The sequence below is a fragment of the Aulostomus chinensis genome, chromosome 17 (genome assembly GCF_037954235.1).
Source record: "Aulostomus chinensis isolate RoL2024-O1b breed Wild chromosome 17, RoL_Achi_v1.0, whole genome shotgun sequence".
Lineage (NCBI taxonomy): Eukaryota > Metazoa > Chordata > Actinopteri > Syngnathiformes > Aulostomidae > Aulostomus > Aulostomus chinensis.
This window is the reverse complement of record NC_141336.1, coordinates 6,130,605-6,151,867: the sequence shown is the minus strand read 5'-3', so window position 1 is coordinate 6,151,867 and position 21,263 is coordinate 6,130,605. Positions and strand designations below refer to the sequence as shown.

The following is a 21,263-nucleotide window of genomic DNA, read 5'->3' as shown; positions in this document are numbered from 1 at the left end:
ACGCAGGCACAGGGAGAACATGCAGACTCCACACAGAAAGATCCCAAGCTGGGACTCAAACCCGGAACCTTCTTGCTGTGAGGCCACAGTACTAACCGCTGCACCACCGTGCAGCCTCTCTTGCAGATAGCATGAAAAAAAACACAAAAAAAAACCTCAGCTGCCATGTTAAGACCTTGAGATTATGGTAGGAGTCAGATTTTGAGGTTCAGTGTTTGTGATAAACATACCATGGAGGAAATAAACCAGCTTTTCCCTAAAAGCAATACAAAATTTCAAAGTCAACCCATCAACACAGGGGATTTATTGCATCCTAAGTGTTTCATTTCAGATTGTAATTCACTTGGATTCTCAAACTATCACCGGTCAGAGTCAGTTTTACCACAAGAGCTTTCTAACTGAAAAAAGGCAGTGTTCTGCTCTCCTTCCTCAAGCAATTTTCGCCTCAACTTCACAGGCTCCTTCTGCTATCTATAAATTTAATTCAATCTATTTTGCTGCAGTGCTTGTGTGTCATTTTCTGATAAAGTCTCAGGCAAGATTCAGGTCAAAGCAGTTATTCTGGAGTCACATTTTGTCGCCTTCTTAAAATAACTGCCTAGGCCATTTTTTTCTCCAAGTTTTTCAGAAATACAAAAAATGCAGAAAAAACTATATAAGGAGTTGATTCAGGCAAAAAAAAATCAACAATTATTTTACGAAGGTGCTGATTTGTTTCTTCAAGTCTCTTATTTTTTGATAAAGAAGATGTATATTCCCTCAAATGAGAGCAGGAAAATGGACAAATAGACAAAGACAAAAACAAGATGGAAGGAGAAAGACGAGTGAACAGTAGGAATAATAGTAAAATAACTTTGGTGGAGACTTTACTCCAAAAGCAGTTTTAAAATGACTGGCCCTTTTTAATTGCTAGATCATGTTAAAAATTACAGTTATTGAGATTTCCTAGAAAGGCATTTTCTGCTTTACCATTGTCACTTACCAAGGAAATAATCCATTAATTTGTATTGTCATTTGTTTTACATTCAAAATTAAAAGTGTTTTTCAAAGCCATGACTCCATATCCGAGGTAAGAGCTGAGGGTTTGACTGCTGGAAAGTTTATTCGCCTCCAACAAGGTTCCTATGTAATGAAAAGGTCATTCACTACTCCAGGAAACAGGACAGGCCATAGATACAAGCTTGCAAGGAGAAAAAAATAGTTTGCTCTGCATGGCTACAAGCACCACTGTTAAGCTAGCGATTTTGAAAGTAAATAACATAGCAAGGGGTTCATAAACCGTAAATATGAAATGACAGTTTGTTTGCCATCACTTTTACGTTGCTAACTAGATATGTCAATGTCTCCTGAATCTCTCCTAGATCTCCTAGATTTTTGAAATGAGTCAGTGGTTCTCCCAGCTCATTGTAGAGCCACAGTTTATCTACTAGTTGCAAAACTCTGTTATACTTGTGGGATTCTATGTTAAAAGAGTGCCTACAGTGAAAAACATATTGGATCTGCAGCAGGGCAGTGGCAGAGGCACTGTAATTAGTGTGAGATTTGATATGATTTTAGTTTACTTTTCATTTGCTAAAAGAGAGAGGAAGTGGTAACAATTCGTAGAATGTGCTCTACGGAAGCCAGAGAGTACAAACTCACCAGTTGGAGAAGAATGTCGTGGGTAGAAATGAAGGACAGTGGCGTGGAGCAAGCACTGACACGCGTCAAGCCACTGCCTGTTTAATTGAAAGTAATGAGCACAGATATTATGACTTACATCCGTTTGGGGCCATTGATTAACAATGATGTAAAAATGATTTATATATTCATAGATTTTTTACATTACATGTCATATAGTATGGATCATCACTGCATCAGCGATTGTAACATCCATGCTTTTATTTGAAGTAACGGCTACGGTAGTATCACACACACAAGACAAGTAGTAGAAAGGGTCAATCAGGTCAAGTTTAATGACATCAAATCAAATATTTGCTTAGTGTGATGCCTAGAATATGTGTGGTCACATATTAATTGATTATATGTTATGTTATCATATTTGTCTGTTTGTTATATTTTTGATACGATGCAATATGCTAGGGGTGGCATGGTGGTGCAATGGCTAGCGCTGTCGCCTCACAGCAAGAAGGTTCCAGGTTCGAGTCCCGGCTCGGGCACGGAATCTTTCTGTGTGGAGTTTGCATGTTCTCCCCGTGCCTGCGTGGGTTCTCTCTGGGTACTCCTGCTTCCTCCCACAGTCCAAAGACCTGCAATTGGGGACTAGGCTAATTGGATGTTAATAATGGATAATAATGGATAATTGTATGAGTGTGAATGGTTGTTTGTCTCTGTGTTGGCCCTGCCATAGACTGGCGACCTATCCAGGGTGTACCCCGCCTCTTGCCCGTAGCTGCTGGGATAGGCTCCAGCCCCCTGCAACCCTTAATGTAGGAATAAGTGGAAGACGGAGGATGGATGCATGGATGCAGTATGCGATTCGGCCATTATGGCAATAATACCCCCTTTTTGCAAATATGCAGGGTTTAGTAATAGTTCACTCTCGCTTGAAGGTGGCAGTGTGGTGCAACTTTTGCATTGCGATTTCCTTTGAATGCTGGGGAGCTGAGCCTGTTTTCATGAAAGCTACTGTCACTCATTACTTTACTTGTCTTGTTTTACAGGTTTTCCTTGGTATAATCACTTCACATATGTTTATTTTTGTTTGGAAATGCTTACTAGATTTATTTTGACTATAACTGATGTGTTTTTGTGGGGAACAGTCATGCAATATTCATGTTAGCTCGCATGACACGACGCAATGCTATGTCCTGATCTAGCTACTTGCGGTAGAATTTAAATCCTGAGAATTTATAGATTTTGTTTTGTTTTGACTACTTGTTACTGTTAACTTTGTGGTGCTGCAAATGAAAATCTGATGTTTTACACTTGAAAAATGGTTTAATGGTCAGGATTTCATTATTGAAAATAGCCTATATGCTAGCTCCGCTATTTGGATTTGGATTAAGGTCACACAGCAACCAAGTATCACCAAGAGATAGGCTCGTGATGCCTGATGTTTATGTTCATAATTGGTAATGTACTTCCCCCTTCAGGGGCTGCTGAAATCCAGGGCGTCTGACTGTGTGGCCAGAGCGGGGGACTTCTTCAAGAGCCAAGGGTGTCTGATGACTTTGCACTAGACTGTTTACAATTACAGAGAACAAAAACATGAGGAAGAGCCTGGCTTGGTAGGTGAAAAGGGGACTGTTCCACCTTCTTGCCAACGAACTGTTTAAGAGTGTGACAGACATCCCAGGAACATCTGACCAGGAACAAGCTAAGAAACATACATGACGAAGAGGGCTGTCTTAATGGCTGCTGGGCGGCATGGCTCAGGGGTAGAGTGGCCGTTTAGCAGCCAAAGGGCCGCTGGTTCGATCCTCGACCCCGGCGACCCTGTCAAAGTGTCCTTGAGCAAGATACTGAACCCATAATTGCTCCTGATGAGTAGGTTGGTGCCTTGCATGGCAGCCTCCACCATCAGTGTGTGTGTGTGTGTGTGTGTGTGTGTGTGTGTGTGTGTGTGTGTGTGTGTGAATGGGTGAATGAGATGACACTGTAAAGCGCTTTGAGTGCCGCTAAGGTAGAAAAGCGTTATATAAAATTGAGTCCATTTACCAAATTGAGTCCATCTTAATTATGTCTCTTCATACATGGAGAGTGCATGCTTGCTAGGTTTGAAAGACCAGGGTATGTCACAGTTAGTCTTCATAAAAGAGATAATTGATGAGAGAATTCAAGGGCATGGTCAGAGTGTACCCTCTACAGAGGGTGGGAGTGATGAAAGAGTTGATGTGATGTGATGTGTGTCTGATGATGCTGATGTTTCTAATGTTGTGCACACTAACCCACATGCTTCGGGTAAACACACAGAAACTGTCACAACAGTGGTATATCACATACTGTCATTGAGTCACAGTTACGTAAGCTGATATCTAGCTATGATGAGCTGTGCCAAAAGCTTCATCAGAGTACTGTCCCACTCACCCCATCAAACATGACAATCAGCCCACTGATGGTGTCTGTAACCTGTTCCATAGTCCCTATGTCATGCAGTCACCTCATTCAAACACTGACCAACAATGCATGATTGCTCTTAAAGACCCCCCCCCCCCCCCCTTCTCCAGTGGAAGGAATTCAAGATCTATGGTGGACAGATCGGGGACAATGCATCTGACAAGCTACAGCAATGTCAGCAAACAGATTGACCAAGGCATGAAAGAAAAGCACACTGGAGACAAAATCATCAGAGCGGTGTTTTGTATCATAAAGCCCAGCAACTTCAAATAGATGCTCGCCGCTAAAGATGAGATGACAAAAGCAGAGCTAAAGAGCTTCCTATAGTCACACGAAAGAATAAAGAGTGCACTGACTTGTTGCAGGACTTAATGAATGTTGAGCAGCATGACATGAAACACTGCAGCAGTTTCTTTATAGACTGATGGGCCTAAAACATAAAGTGATATTCCTGCCGAGGCAGAAATATGCAGATAGTAAGTATGAGGCATGTACAGCACAGAAAATATTTCTTCACACAGTCTATCAGGGCATGATTAAAAAGTATGATGATATTAGATGGGAGTTAAAGCCATCTTTAACTCACCTTTAACTTACCTGGCAACGATGATCCAAACCTCGCCATCAGACTATCCTTCCTGTTCAGTTGTGTGAATCTTCTGAGACCAATACTGGGTTTTAACTTGATCCAAGAACTCATCCTAGGACAGGAGGGAGGACTGGAAGTTGTGGCTCAACTGCTTAGAGAGGCTGAACTTTGTACAGCTCATGTACCTGCTCATAGTCAGACATGAGTGAGGGTTTTTCACCATGACACCATCGTTGACCCAGGTCAGGTGGCCCGTACCAAATTCAAGGTGCCTGCTGACTTCACCTCTCCAGTGCTGTTTGAAGTCAACCATCCCGACCTGAGCCTGGAGCAACTAGATGTTAGTGACAGACTGGTCAAGGTGCACCACACCAGACAGCCTATGTTGAGACCCCAGTACACAACAACACTTAACAAGATGTCACACTGGGCAGCTTCACAGTGTTAGGCAGCATTCAGCCAGTTGAGAAGATTGTGGAAACAGCCCAGGCAGACAACATCAAGAACAACAGTGTCAACTCACCTGTTCCCACTGGTGAGGAAGACCAAAACCAAACTGAACTGCCTCAGCTATGGCACCCACCTGTCCATGTAAGTCATCTAGACAATAACAAGCATTAGTGAAGAAAATGCTCTATGAAGAGTCAAATGCATTTGCTCGTGATGACAACGAGAGAGCCTTCAAATGAACATAACCCTGAAGGATGATATTCCAGTACAGTGGTCCATTTTCCAAGCCCCTGTGCAAAGAAGTCAAAGAGTATATCCAGGACCTACTGACGAAGAAGTTGATCATAAAATCAAAATCCCCATGCTCAGCTCCAGTCATCTGTGTCTGCAAGAAGGATGGTAGCCTGTGCCTATGCATTGACTACAGGCTCCTGAATCAAAAGACCCCGACAGACATCCCTTGCCTCGCATTCAAGATCTCACAGACACGCTCAGGGGATACAGCTGGTTCTCAATCCTGCTTCAGGGCAATGTTTAATATCAAGGCTTCATCGCAGAGGGATCACGACACATCATGGCACTGAGAACCCCATGGGGCCTGTATGAGTGGGTGCGCATCCCCTCAGGGCTCTCAAATGCCCCAGCTGCATTCCAAAGGAGCATGGAAGAAATGCAACTCATTGAGGGATGAGTGCTGCATACCTAGACAACATCCTCTGCAATGCTAAGACATTAGAAGACCATGTCAAGGTGCTGAGACATGTCCTGAGAGCTCTCAACACCATGCTGTAAAGCTTAGGCCATCCAAGTGCAGACTGGTCTCAGCTGATTGAGTTCAGCTTGACCCGAAAGACCTAGAAGTCATCCAGGCTCTGAGAGGTAACCCCCCCCCCCCGACAGTTGGAGAAGTGTGCAAGCGACTGGGGTTCCTCAGTTACTACCGAAAATATATGCAAGACTTCTCCAAGATCAGCAAGCCGATGTATGAGCTCCTGCAAGCAAAGTACGTGGCCAACAGGCCGCCATAAACCATGTAGAAGAAGGGGAAAGGGGCACAGTTATTATCTAGGACCCTGATACAGTGGACTGAAGAGCACCAAAGAGCCCTAGAACAGCTTATATACATGCTGTCCAACCCACCAGTACTAGGTTATCCTGATTTTGACCTTTGTGTTACACACAGATGCATAGGAACAAGGAGTGGGTGCTGTGCTCTACCAAAGGCAAGGAGGCATGCTCAGAGTAACTGCGTATGGATCGAGAATGCTAACACCTGTAGAATGAAACTACAACCTCCACACAGGCAAGCTTGAGTTCCTGGTGCTAAAGTGGGCAGTCTGTGAGAAGTTTTGGCACTACCTCTTGTACGCGTTCCACTTCCTGGTGTACATGGATAACAACCCCTTAATGTATGTGATGAGCACAGCCAAGCTTAACGCTGTTGGCTGCTGATGGGTTGGTGAGCTTGCTGACTTCAGGTTGTTGATCAAATATCAACCAGGCAATGCAGACACTGACACAGACATGCTGTCCAGGCTGCCACTTGACAATGACAGCTATGTGAGCTCATGCACGGAGGAGCTGTCCAGTAACACCATCCTGGTGACATAGGAAGGCAGCAGAGCTGCGAGGCAACAAGATATCACTTATGTGGCTGCCCTGGACCTGATGCATAATGGTCCCACGGAGCAGCCTCCAGAAATGCTCCTGAGCATAGGTCATGAAGAACTCATGAAAGTGCAGGGAAAAGATCCTGACAACAGTCAAATCATCAAATGTCCCTGAAATAAACTAGCAACGTCCCGTCTGCTAACATGAGAATGACAGTAAGTAGCCTAGCGAGAAGGCTTCTGCATGAGGAGGAAAAACTGCACGTAAAGATGACCTGTAATACAGGAGAACCAACCAGAGGACTCTACTAGTCCTACCTGGCCAGTGCCGACTGTTGATTCTGAAGCACCTACATGATGACATGGGCCATCTGGACACTGAGAGAGTACTGGGCCTCGCGAGTGACAGATTCTATTGGCCGTAACTGAAGCAGGAAGTAGAGGCCTATGTCACACACACACACACACACACACACACACACACACACACACACACACACACACACACACACACACAGACACACACACACACACACACACACACACACACACACACACATACACACACGCTTTTACTCACCTCAGAATCACATGCACCTACATGCACTTATACACTTAACCTTTATCAGACTTAGCTTTTAATGTTTGGAAAAAGAGGGTTTAAAAGTTTGGACGTGTGGAGTCATTGTCTTTTTTTCAGGGAGCGTGTGACATCCACAGTATGTGGTCACATATTATTTGATTATATGTTAAGTGATTATATTTGTATGTTTGTTATATCTTTGATTATATGCATTAATATCACAAACACACAATGAAGTATTTCCTAATTATAACACCCAAGGAAGCTATTTGTTCTATATCAAATGGATGGAGGTGCTGTAAAAAGTGACAAACATATAACCAGGAACGATAGTTAGTGCACAACAGACAGTGACAATTTTTTCCAACTTAGTGGTTTCTCACCTTCACATGGGAGTATCATGATGAAGGTCAGACAAGAAGAGTAGGATGACCAGGGATGAACAGGAGCAGGGAGCAGGAAGCAAGGAGACCAAGGTGTCCCTCATTTTGTCTCCAGAGATGTCCTGACAAGACTCTGAAAGTTGCCAGTCCCATGTTAGACACAAACATGTCTTGCTAGTCTTGTAGACAAATATTTTTTTGAACTTCATACCTAGCTACAGTATATGGCCACCCACCCGTCCTCCCTCCATCCCTCACTAGCTTTCTAAGTCCTCCTGGTTAAGGCTGAATGGCTGGCACTTCTTTCAGTCCCCATCTATCATGGGTGGTTCCTTTCTTGTTCCCATAAGCCTTCTTGGTTATGCAGCTTAATAAACTGAAAAAATAATATTCAGAGGGTTACAATGGCTCTTTTTAAAAGAACTAAATAAAACACTATTTCTGTCTGGTCCATTCACGTCAAGAAACACAAGAGATGATAATGAGCTTGATTTGTTTATTATAGTACAAATTGGTAGTATGGCTCTGTTCAGAGGAGTCCCCTGATATTTTTCATGAGTGCCATGAAACAGGGGACCAGCAGCGTGAGGGACGGTTCTCCCAGTTTAAGACTGGAAGAGCAATTATACCCCCGTGAACAGAGCAGCAACATGACATGGAACGATCAATGCCATGTTATACACGACGAGGTGGAGCTGGGGAGGTGGAGGGTAGCAAGTTGCGAGTTGGAGAAGCAGGAGCACCTGTAGGAGCAGACAAGCAGCAGACAGAGCAGCATAAACCAGAAACTAGCAGTGCGGTAGTTGAGGCCGGGTGACGTTTAAAGTTTGAGAGGAGCCAATCAGAAGCGAGGGATTTGATCAGCTGTTGCGGAGCAGCTGCAGATCTGCTGATTAGTCAGTTTGATTGATGGACGGGAAAGCCAATCGCGCTTGACTACCACAGCCTGACAGAACTAACGCTGACGCTCGATTAATAATGATATGGATGATGGAGGTGAGCCTACCCCTGTGGAGAGTCAGCCATCTTTATCCTTTTGGACTGATGAGCTCCTGGGATCAAGTCTGAATTGTCATCAGCCGCAGCCGCAGCCAAAGCCGCATCTGCAGCTGCAGCCGCAGCCAAAGCCGCATCTGCAGCTGCAGCTGCAGCCGCAGCTGCATCTGTCTCTTTCTCTTCTCATCAGCAGAGAAAACTACAGCCTGACAGGCTCAAGGCTGGTCCGTTTGTACTCTCTGTAGGCACTGTCTCCTTGAGGACGATGTGCACCACATAATAATAATAATAATAATAATAATAGTAATAATAATAATAATAATAATGATAAAGTCACGTCATAGTTCTATAATACACCAAAATAACTTCATTAATTCCCAGTTGTTTTTCTTTTGTTTCTTTTGTTTCATCAATATATATGCTAAGACAAAGCTTATGTGGAATTCAAGTCAAGTGGAGTTCAAGCATCACATGTATTGTATCCTCTCATCATACATGGATACATCGTACATACAGATACTGGACACAGATGACTGCAGATATTTATTGACATGAAGTCAGTTTAGGTCTTAAAACCATATTCTGACTTTGATTTGTTGATCTTTGTCCAGCATTTAATTACTACACTCGTTAAGACATGAATTGTTGTGTATTATGTTATTTTTATTGATGTTTGCAGCTGCCCTCTTGGCCAATTCAGTTTAATAGCAAGCACATTTTTAATCACAATTATGAATGAAAAACTGTCATCAAGGGGGAAACTAATGTCCTCTACACCAGGGGTGGGGAACCATGTGCCATGGAGGTCCACGTGTATGCAGGTTTTCCTTCTAACCAAACACTTCAACAGGTGATTTCACTGGTTAACACTCCTCTGTGGCTGAAGGTGTGTTCATCAGTGAAATCACCTGTTGAAGTATTTGGTTAGAAGGAAAACCTGCATACACGTGGCCCTCCATGGCACAGGATTGCCCACCCCTGCTCTACACAGTGACATCAAAACTGGATATCAGTCAGTTGTTAGAGTAGCAATACCACAGATGAACACCAGAGGGAAGTACAACATTAGATATTTATGCACAAAGCGGGTTATCCAATTTTAGTGAGAGAAAAATAACTGGCTCATGTAGCAGCTGGACTTTAAGCTAGCTAAAGTAAGCCCAAGTGAAAGGTGGAGGAAGAGCAAACAGGAGGATGTGTTAAAGTGTTAAATCAAACTATTGACTGTCCTTAGCTTACAAGGCTGAACAATAAAAGAAATGTTATCAAAATCTCAACATGTTCTAGTAAAATGCAAATATTGAAATTCATTACCATTCTAAATGAAGTACTGTTCAGCTGCAGAGATACCTTCCCCTGCAAATAGAATTCTACAGACTTGAAGAAAATAAGATTTCACGAAAAGCAATGAACACTGCACAAAACCATTTTTGCTGCAATTTTTTATGTAAAAAATTAAAAGATAAGTTCAAAACAGCTCAAATGCCTGGTGTTCTCCACTCTTGCCTTCAACAACTTGACATGATAGAGGTGAAAACATAACAGCAGGTTTGACGGAAGTCCAGGAGGACTCATTCCACAGGTCCAGGGGGAAGACAGATTTCAGATACAACCTTGATTTAGTCTTTGTCACACCGCACCCTCGCCTCTACTATTCTGTCACAGAGTTCGGAGGAATTTTTATAATTCCTGAGGGGAAATTTATCATGGGTATAGTGAAACAGTCATTGCTTCAAGCATGATAAAAGCTTGTGTATATTTGACAAGAGACAAGTGCCCAGCTTAGGAGCATAAATGTAATTTAGGACATCCATCCATCCATTTTCTACCACTCATCCTGTCAAGGGTAGTGGGTGGGGCTGAAGCCTATCCCAGCAGCCTTCAGGCAAGAGGTGGAGTTCATCCTAGACGGGTCAGCAGTCCATCACAGGGCCAACACATAGAGACAGACAACCATTCACAATCACAGCCAGACCTACGGTCAATTTAGAGTATCCAGTTTTCCGAGTCTCCTCTTGATGTCTTTGGACTGTGGAAGGATATTTAAGGACAGAAAAGATATATAAAAGGGCCAATATGGCACTTTCAGACGGACAATGAGAGCTAAATATCTGGTGCTGAAGTGGTTGCATACATATGTGTTGCGCTAGGATACAGTAGAGTTCAGCGGCTTCAATTCTGTCCCTCTGACAGCAGAGTGAAAATCCTTGATTCAGGTAGAGGACGCAGATGCGGCTGACTGACATCACTGTCTTTGGGAGAATCAGGAAATGTCTAAGCATTTGTTGCCATGGAAAAAAATACAATTACAAGCTTTTTCTTTGGCTAACATTTCTTTTTTAAAATGACATTTACTAGCTGCTTGGATTTGGCAACAGGCCCTATAAATACACAAAACTCAATCAAACAATCAGATCCACCATTTTCTAGAAAAGAAGGTATATGCCTGCCAGCCAAAACATTATGAACGCTTGACAGGTGAAGGGGAAAGATGACTATCTCATTACAATGCATGGAGGGGAATTAGTGTCTTTATTATGAAATCAAAGAAAGTAATTTGAAGAACAAACCTTTCCACTGGGGGGTACGGTGGTGCAGTGGTTAGCACTGCCACCTCACAGCAGTAAAGTTCTGAGTTTGAGCCCCAGCTTCAAATTAACTACTCTACATTTACTGTAGGCACGGCTGTGAGAGCAATTGGTTGTCTGTCTAAATGCGTTGGCCTTGTGATGGACTGGCGACCTGTCCAGTGTGAACCCCACCTCTTGCCTGGGATAGGCTCCAGCTCACCCCCCACTCCCCTGTGATCCTTGACAGAATAAGAGATAGAAAATGGCACTCCAGCTTCCTCCCACAGTCCAAAGACATCAAGAGGGGACGAGGCTAATTGGATACTCTAAATTGACCGTAGGTGTGACTGTGAGTGTGAATGGTTGTCTGTCTATATGTGTTGGCCCTGCGATAGACTGGCAACCTCTCCAAGGTGAACCCTGCCTCACACCTGAAAGCTGCTGGGATTTTTTTTTTTTAAATTGCAAAGTCAAATGACCTTGGAATCATCTTAAACTCTTGTTTGCAATTCAAACTGTTTGTTTTGTGAATCATAAAACCTTTGCTTATGGTTTGAAAAAGTTTTGTTCGTGAATCTGAAAAGTTTGCATCCTGTTCAAGTGAATCTCATGGGCAGGACCTACACTGAAAAGCATAAGACCCATCAGGTTTGACATGACACTTGACAACAGCTGTTGCAGAAGAAGAGGTTTCCACTCGTCTCACTGAGAAGGCGGACATCAGAGGAGTCATGACATTATCGTTCTGTTTGACTGGGCCCATGTTTATAACTTTTGTTGAGCAATATGAGATGTTGCAACAGGTGAAAAATACATATTATTTTTTTCCCTGCCTGTAGCTGTTTAACTCATGAAGCTTTTCCTGCAGTTAAAGGTAAAATTGGAAAAGGTATTCACAGATTCAAACCTCTGGGACCTATGACTTATGAGTGAAAAACAATTTAAAAACAAACAAGGTCCCCGAGCTCATTTTTATCCGCCTGAACCATCCTCCTGCCTGAATGCTCTCCACATTCACAGGGGCCATCTAAAAACTGTCACATATAAAAAGAAATTTTAAAAAAATGTGGTCATGTCACTTTATTACAGGGTAGTGCCAATAAAATCATTTCACACATTGTTGGTTGTGCTATACTCCTTCATTTGGAAAAAAAAAAAAAATTGGAGTATTTTTAGTAGCAAAAAAGGCCACTTACTTTTTCCCACAACTTTTTTCTCTCATTTTTATTAGGTCCGTTCGTGGTCGTGGATAACTCCATCAGAAGAGACCATTCATGATCACGTACAACTCAATTTACACATTCCTCTGTCAAAAAGCAGCTGAAAGAAGACAAATCTTGTACCTACTGTACTACATGTTCAAAACTTAATCAATAATAATGGATGGCACATAAACGATGTCATCATGTTGCTTCAAACTTTCACATGGTAAAAACCATATGAGAAAATAAGGGGAAGAAAAATTTAATGAAAAATGCGTGCAATGCGTGCAATGCTTTGCGATCCGATATATATTTTACCTTTTCAAAACACGTCAAGTGCATGTCAGAGGTGTTTTTGTAGTTCAACTGGAAGTTAGCATGTCCATAGGTTTCCACGGCCAAAAACCAATGGAATTGTTCTGTTGAATTTTTGACTGTTGCAGAAAATCAGCTCTGTAGACAACATAATTTATGAACCCAGCAAAATTATCTTCAACAATAAATATCACTTTTCTAATTTTTGAAGCATAAATGCTTTGCTGCCAGCGCAAGGCTAACTTTGGCTATTCATGATGCGTGACTTCATCGTCACCACTTCCAGCCCATCAACTTCTTCTCACTCAGCGTGATGTCATTTGATGTCCTTGTTAATCTCTGCAGGCTTATTTAGCCACTCATCATCAGTGTTTTAAGATAAATATGAAGCTTTGACAATTGAGAGTGTAGTTTTTACTGGCATATTTAGAACATATAATGTCATCTAAAATAATATATCTAAAGCCACTTTACAACAGACCATTTAATAAAAAAAAAACAACACTTGAAAACCTTCTTGAATCTTAGGTGAGGGGATCAGTTGGTCAAAAATCAAACTTAATTTCAGGTTTTAGGACTCAGTTTATGCTGCTCTCTTTTCAAAATTTGAAATTGTGGCGCCTGAAGTCTTTTGAAAATGATTGTTTCAACTAGCGTCAAACTGGGAAAAAATACATTTCGGTCGGGAAGTATCTGCAACAGTTTACACTCAGAGTTCTGTAGCTTTTTGTACAAGTAAAACTTTTCTTACCAGAAGTTCAGAAAGACATTGTGAACTCCAGGACATTCCTCGCCTTCAGGTTTGAGTGTAGATGTAAATACTGTGTGGTGTATCAGGCCTCAGAACTGATGCTGGGACCTGGGTGTTGCCCGCTTTTCTTTGAGTTAAAGTAAAATGATGAATTTCTCTGTGTAAAATTAGAAAAATGAAGCTAAACTTTAAAAAAAATGCATTTGCAATTTAAAAGCAGGATTTGCAAATCCAGGCTAACTCCCTTTGTACTGGATTACAATTAACCTCTTTGTAATCTTACTGTTATCCAATTACATGCATCTTGTTATTCTACACTGCTCCCATTGTTCAGTCATAACCTCCAGATGAGTAATTCTCTCTCATAGAGGGCATCGGAGAGGAGAGTTAACCTCTCATCTAACTTTAATTGCTTGGGTTCAACTTTTCAACCTTAAAAGATTAATTTCCAAAACTACTTGAGTTCTGCTTGGCTGCCTGGCTCCTCATGCTGCCTGCAGGGCCATGATGATGGTAAGTTCTTACTCAGCCAAATCAATTCTCACCCGTCTTCACACAGTCTCATCTCTATCCTGTTATTGTTCATCCTTCCTGTCTAAAGTGGATGATCCATGTAGTGGAGCCCTCAAGACATAACCAGATTTCTCTCTGTGTGAAGAAATGTCATGTGGAAATGTCACCAGCAACAAAAGAGAGGAGAAAGCCTGAAGTAGAGATGGAGGAGTAGGAGGCGAGCAGCAGCAGCAGCCAGTGTTGAAGTTCGGGGTGAAGTCATCACAGCAGCGTGTGAGAACAGGAGCAGGGTCTTTCTCTGGAGCCAGCTAATTGAGCTCGGATGAGTGAGAGTAAACACAGGTAGGCACTGTGTTGGAGATCCTCCTCTTCCGAGTGGATGACTACCAACAAAAGGGCCAACTCTTTCCCTAATCAAGCTAATGGAGTGGGAGTGGAGCCGGTGGCTGAGCGAGATGGGCAGCGACAGGTAGAAGAGCCTCAGGGGGTTGCTGAGGAGTCAGTGGAAGAAAGGTGAGGACTTGGGCCTCCAATTGGCAGGATGGGAAGATGATAAAAAGGCTGTAGCTTGTACTGTCCTGTCAGATCAATTAGCAGGTGGTTCAGGTCTGAGGAGTTCATGTTAGCAGTTACACACAGCAGATATTACAGGCCTGCTGCTAAAGCGGTGATCGCAGTCAGGATGACCCTGCAATGGTAAGTGAGACAAAACATTTAAATCTGACTTCTTTCCATTAAATCCTGGATATTATTGACTCCCGAATGCTGGTCTGGGTATTTTCTGTTGCTCCTCTCACACTCTTACAAATGTGGGTCGTATTTTCACATCCATATTAAGTCCTGCAGCTCTATGGAAATTAAAATAATTGCTAAAATTAGTTTTCGTGCAGGCTTTACATGAATATTAAAAAAAAAATTTTAGGCTTAAAAACTCGTGCAAAAATAAATATTGCATTTTGACTGGTATGACTGACTGCAGTTTTCATACCAATAGATTTTTTATTACTTTTCTGAGATGATACATCACTCTGTGCCACACTTTTATGACCAAACAAGTTTTATACGATATGTAATATAGTTTGGTCATTTTGAAATTGACTTCTTATACACATTAGCCATTTGGGGGAGACCTGGCGGTGCAGTGGTTAGCACTGTGGCCTCACAGCAAGAAGGTTCCAGGTACGAGCCCTGGCTCCGTCATGGGGTCTTTCTGAGCAGCGTTTGTTTTTGCTTTCGCTTTTTTTCGTTTGTTTCCTGTGCCTGTGTGGGTTCACTCCGGGTTCTCTGGCTTCCTCCCACAGTCCAAAGACTTGCAAGAGGGGACGCGGTTAACTGCCCGAAGGCAGCTGCGATAGGCTCCAGACCCCCCGTGACCCCCAACAGCACAAGCGATAGAAAATGGATGGATGGATTTTTCATTTGAACACAGGCCTACAGGAGAGTTAACATATTGGTAAAAATACTCATAATATTTTAAATAAAAATTGAAAAAACACAGAATCAATACATCTTTTTCCAACTGTCCATAAATTTTATATTGTAGCAACATTCGAAAAACAAACAGATACATTTTAACAATTAATTCAACACTTGACACAATACACGTTTCACACACTAGAATAATATGAACAATAGCACAATATTTTGAATAATTAGGACATACTTTGCTAAATGGAACACATCAAATAAAAATGCATTTATGATATCCAGTACTAACCTAGTCTAGACTTAGTGCAGAAACTTGTTTTTTTTAATCTTATTCCTGCAAATGCCTTATTCAGGAGAAGCTGCAGAAGTTTTAAAAAAGATTTTAATTATTGTCTAAGAAGAAATTAATTTTTTTTGGACAGTGTTATACGTCAGATAGAACAGTAATAAAAGTAACAAAAATACTAATAAAAATAAGAGACAGTATGTATTGCAGAACATAACAAACCAAAAATTGACATTTTTGCACATCACAGTTACCCCTCCGGGGGCAAAAAAGGACATTTGACTTGGAAGAACTGGGAAAAAAAACAGGGTGCCTCAGATGGGAGAGTCCTCTCACAGAATGGTCATAGGTTAATAAAGTAACAATGTGTATAACATGCAATGATAAAAAGGTCCAATAGAAGTCGATGATACAATATACATGCTGGATCCTGATGTTGAACCCTGCCCCACCCGGGCTGAAGGCATCACGTCCACATGCCATGAAAGAGACGGTCAAAAGATGTCATTAATGCTGAGTCGAACAAGTCACAAGCCAAGATGCACATTTAATAAGAAAACACAGATTTCACAGAAATATGGATTTTCAAATGGAATGTGAGTTAAACTTTGGTTAAGAAAACTAGGACCACTCATACTGAGTGACAGCTCGTGGAATTTTGTTTGCCTGTTTGAAACTACAAGGATTTGCAATGTAGCAAAACCAGCAAGACAGATAACAATGTCCGTGCTAGGAGGTTGTTTCATCACATTGAATTTTCTGCTGACCTTCAGGAGGCGTGGTCACTTGCTATGCGGACTTCTCCTCTGGATCTCTCTACAGCCAGACTCCGCCCTTCCCCGGCCCTCTGCTGTCAACCTGCGCCGCTTCATCGGCTGTGCTGTCCGGGAGTTCACATTCCAGGCCAGGAAACCTGGCTGTGGGGGGCTGCAAATCACCACTGATGCCTGCTGGGGGCGCTGTGAGACTTGGGAGGTGAGGAGCTGGGAACTAGCATACTGCACGCCCACACACACACACACACACACACACACACACACACACACACACACACACACACACACACGAGATGAATGTAAATGTGATTAATTCTACAGCAAAGCTAATAACTTCAAACAGAGTAAAGTTGCTCTGTTGCTGGTAGCATCAACTGATGTTTTGTGAGGAAGAAGAGAAGATGGATTAGATGAAGATTCAGACAGCAGAGATGGAGAGATGGAGGAACTCCTCAGAGGAAATTTGCTTTCACTCTCCTCCCTCCATGGGGAGGTCAATACAAGGTCTGCTGCCAGTGGGCTCAACTGTTAGAAAAATAGACTGATATATGAAGAGACAGACGTATATGAGAGACCTCACGGAAGAATGTATTTATAATCCCCCACAGAGGTCTAATCATGGTGGTATGCTAATGAGCGGCTGTCTGAAGAGTGAATACTGGGTAAGAGCGAAGGACCACTTGAGGAGGCTGAAACTGAGTTAGTAGCGTGGAACCCCGAGATTGAAGTGACAATGTCCGTTTCCTTAACGATGCCTCAAGTGCATAAAAGACACAATTGGATTTCATACGTTGCCAGATGCTGATTACAAAAAGTTTCATCTGGTATGTGGCATTCAGTGACGGGAGACATTAGGAAGCTCATGAGTCTCTCGGTTTCTTCATTACTGCTTGCGTGAGCTTTGTGATTCTCTCAGCAAGGAGCTCATGTTTATGTCTGCTCCACAGAGGTCGGAACAGTGGCGAAGGGACGTCCTGCTCAGGACTGTAGGTCTCAGGACAGTCTGCTGAGTCTCACTTTTACCTTCCATGAATTCAGTTGAACCTTTTAATTATTGCAACAGATTAAAATCCAGGAACACCAACTACAAGCAATTACTAGCGGTGACTTTGAAGATGTGTGAAGATGCGTCATACAGTAAATCCCCACTCAAACAGGCTTTGATAGCACAACAAGGCAAATAATCACGAGGTGAACAAAAGAACTTATTAAAATGACAACAAAGAGGATTTGTTTCCATGTCATGTGACTGTGACATGGTAAACCACCAGGGTCTGATCACACACATGCACAGACAGAACGTTTAAGAGCGAAACGTTAAAATATCTTCCCTTCATGTGAACTATGGACTTTATCTCAGGTATTTATTGTAAAAGCCACCCACTTGGAGATGAGGGAAGTGGGGGTTCAATGAAGCTATGATATTGATTGGTATATTTTTCTATTTATTCAGAGAATCGCCTTTCTTCATTGAGCATCAAGGTCTGTTGAGACTGAATGCTTATTTAGCTGTAGCATGTTAGGGACCTTTGTGAACATACTGGTTAAATACACTATCATGTAAGTAAATGAAAGATGAGTGACATTTTTTAAAATTAGGAGTTGAACCCTTCTTTCCACCTCTGCTGCCCCCCCCCCCCCCCCCCCGCAATGTTTGCAGAGCGCTTCTTAACAGCCTCATTTCACCTGGTTTCACCTCACTGGAGGAGGTGTAATATTTGGAGGCATCTCATGCTCCACTTGTGTAAACATGTGGATGCACATACCAGTCACAATCAAGAGATGTACAGCTTTACCCAACTATTAAAAAAAAAATGGCACACAACACTGATATAAAACACAAGAGAACTAAATAACTTTTTTTTTATTTTTAGATAAGATAATTCTCAAACCAGAATGAATATGAATTTTTGTCTGGATGTGTGTTTTCAGAAGCCTGTCCTGGACCCTCCCTTCATCGAGTCCTACCAGAGGGTTTGTACCTACAACGAGACGCGTCTGGTCACCGTGAAACTGCCCAACTGTCAGCCACATGTGGACCCGACGTACACGTACCCAGTGGCCTTGAGATGTGACTGCGGAGTCTGTCAGACAAGCACCACCGAATGCATCACCTCTGTGTGACAAGCAGAACACCACTAAAATGTACATTTTAGCTTTAACTGCCGGCATATACGAAAATAATGAATGTACAAATAAATTTTCATGTGGACCAACAGCCAAAGAATAACTGTATAACTGCAGTCTTTAGTCTTTACATACATGTAAAAAAATGATTTGGGTACCCAATTCCTTTGTGAAATGCAAAGAAAATTATTTCAAGAAATAAAGTCACTGATTTAATAAATAGGTCAACTGAGTTTTGATAGAATTTCTGGCCTTGAAGCTTAAAAAAAAATACAGCGAGTTGCCATTTAAATTCACATTTTTGTTCCCCTTAAAAACATTTTTTTTAACAGAACTGTAATCTGTATAAGACACCATTTCCATCCTGAACAATTCAATAACATTTTTCTATGCCTCTGTTATAGCCCTCTTCTAGCTGCACTAAGTACTGATGCTAATCATTCGTCCATAGTCTGTAGAGAGTGTGCGTTGACTGTCCCTTCAGTCATACTAAGAAACAAAACACGCTGCAATGTAGTTGCCTTGGAAGAAACTACAAAAGTGGAGTGTTATAAGTACTCAGAGTGACTACCACTTACTGGTTAAATGTGGTTAGTGCAATTCAATAATAAGAATTGCAATATTGCAATAATCATTGACTGATCTGGTGGCAGGTGATATTATAGTCAGCTCTTCCTTTACTGTCCTCCTTTATAATGTAAACCAGATACTCTTTTCTGTTTATCTGAAATATTAAGGCCAATAAATGCTTGCCTTTCTACACCTGTGTCCGTTGTAGTCCATTAAATTCAGAGCATGTAATTGACACTGGGTCCATTTTCATATTTTACATAAAATGTTCCTGCCCCATTTTAAAATGCCATGTTCACTAAAAAGCAAATTTTCACTCAAAAATATAGAACAAAAACTATGTTGCCCTACTAGGTGTTTGTCTGTTTAATTGTGAAGTGAATTTTAAGCCAACTGTGGAAAAGTTACAAAAAGGAAAAGTTCACTTCGTGTGCGTCCATCAACTAGTTAGGAGTGAGAAAAATAGGTTATGTCACATGGCCAAAAGATGGCAGTATAGGCAACATTATGCCTCATCTTTACCCTCTACTAGCAAAACATGGCTGGAGGACTTCAGAAATTACATTGGATCAGTCGAGTTATAGTTGTTCTCAAGTACTCGTGAGTATCATACAAGTTGTTGATGTCTAAGACAAAGGTTAGGAATTTTTTGGGAAGACATCAACAGCAGAAAAAGCTGGCCACAACCATGAGCTACAACATCAGAATATCAGAGATTATTTGCAAAAGAAGTTTCAACTAATCTGTAATTTGCATGCTAATGTACACATTAAGGTTAAAAACCAGATAAGTAAGCATACAACTTACTTGCATAATTGATAAATTTCATGTTTCTGTCACCTTATCCTCATGTGATGTCTTAAAACGTACCAAATTACAGTGGTGGAGACGTGACGAATGAAAAGAACAAAATGACATTGACCCAAACTCAGCTGTACAACTGCATCTCTGCAGTCAGTCAGTCAGTCAGACACAAGATAATTACATACATGCATACAACAAACTGGGGATGAGCTCTCCCTCGATCCAACTGATTCCAATTGGAGATCTCAGTCATATCTCTTAAATGTCTTGCATCATTTGTTTATAGCATTAGCAGGAACAGCAGCTAATGACGTTCCAGCTGTGATGATTGCAAAGCCGGTCTTACTTGTGCTCTGTTCACTGTCATCAAATTTGCTTTCAACAGCACAAGTCAAAGTATTCTCCATTTGCTACACAGTTCATTTCATGTCAGCACGACGTCAGCACATGCAATATGAATGAACATGACCATGCAGTGGTCTGACAGAGATATTACAAAAAAGACAACACCAGTGAAGTACAATTCCCTACATATTTTCAACTTAAAGCATTTATTGTTTTAATAGTAATATTTGTTTAGTTGTTTCATTTTAAAAATGCAAACCACAGTTTGAGAACGACTGCTCTAGATAGAATGAGTCAGCCCAGAATTCTGATCAGGGAGCTTCTGGTCATAGTATTCCCACACCTGAAGCTGATCATGAGCACAGATACAACTGTCTCACATCAGCAGGCTTCAGAGCAGAGCAGACTGTTATCATCAGAATTTCAGGTGCCCTTCATCATTTCTCTCACTTACTTCAACACTCTTTGTCAGTACTTTGGAACTTTCCTGCGAAAACAAAGCAATCAGTGTCAGTCTCACATTTGCAGTGATTGACAAAATAAATAATTAGTGTTACAGAATAATCAGACTTTGTCTAATGACACGGCTGCTCGTTAACACTTAATTAATGGACCTGAGCTCTAAGGCCAAACTGCCTGCTGATTAGTCATCAAGTAAACAGGTTACTGTTATGGTGAGAGCCTAAGGAGAGCAGCATTTATATAATCCTGAGTGCTTTCGTGTGACGTAAGGGCTGCAGGGCAGCGATTGAGGGCTGCACTTGGAGGGGAAGACAGCAAAATCCTATGACTGTTCAAACCCTCACTGTGGTTCTCTTTTTGGGTTTGTTCACTGCAGCCATCACACCTTGCTCTGAGCTGCTGGCAAAACCTTTTTCTTTCAACTGATTATGAAAATGAGATCAA

At 41.8% G+C, this 21,263-nt stretch overlaps 1 protein-coding gene across 3 annotated transcripts; it reads left to right on the top strand.

Annotated features, from left to right (window-relative positions):
* Window positions 1-14,633: 14,633 nt before the first annotated feature.
* gphb5 (glycoprotein hormone subunit beta 5) lies at window positions 14,634-19,048 on the top strand. Of its 3 annotated transcripts, XM_086182572.1 has the most exons (4): window positions 15,139-15,200; window positions 15,323-15,474; window positions 16,509-16,710; window positions 18,444-19,048. In XM_086182572.1, exons 2-4 carry the CDS (start codon window positions 15,428-15,430, stop codon window positions 18,633-18,635), a joined length of 441 nt encoding a protein of 146 aa, XP_086038698.1. In that variant the 5' UTR covers window positions 15,139-15,200; window positions 15,323-15,427; the 3' UTR covers window positions 18,636-19,048. The 3 variants fall into 3 exon arrangements, with proteins under 3 accessions (XP_086038697.1, XP_086038698.1, XP_086038699.1); XM_086182571.1 differs by lacking the exons at window positions 15,139-15,200; window positions 15,323-15,474 and adding an exon at window positions 14,634-14,717; XM_086182573.1 differs by lacking the exon at window positions 15,139-15,200 and having other exon boundaries at window positions 15,247-15,474.
* The last annotated feature ends 2,215 nt before the right edge of the window (window positions 19,049-21,263 follow it).

Bases quoted from the DNA above. Each gene is read 5' to 3' on its own strand.
- gphb5 (XM_086182571.1), top strand. From the start codon at position 14,641: ATGTTAGCAGTTACACACAGCAGATATTACAGGCCTGCTGCTAAAGCG. The intron at 14,718-16,508 runs GTAAGTGAGACA...GCTGACCTTCAG, and splicing joins GTCAGGATGACCCTGCAATG to GAGGCGTGGTCACTTGCTAT. The intron at 16,711-18,443 runs GTGAGGAGCTGG...GTGTGTTTTCAG, and splicing joins GGCGCTGTGAGACTTGGGAG to AAGCCTGTCCTGGACCCTCC.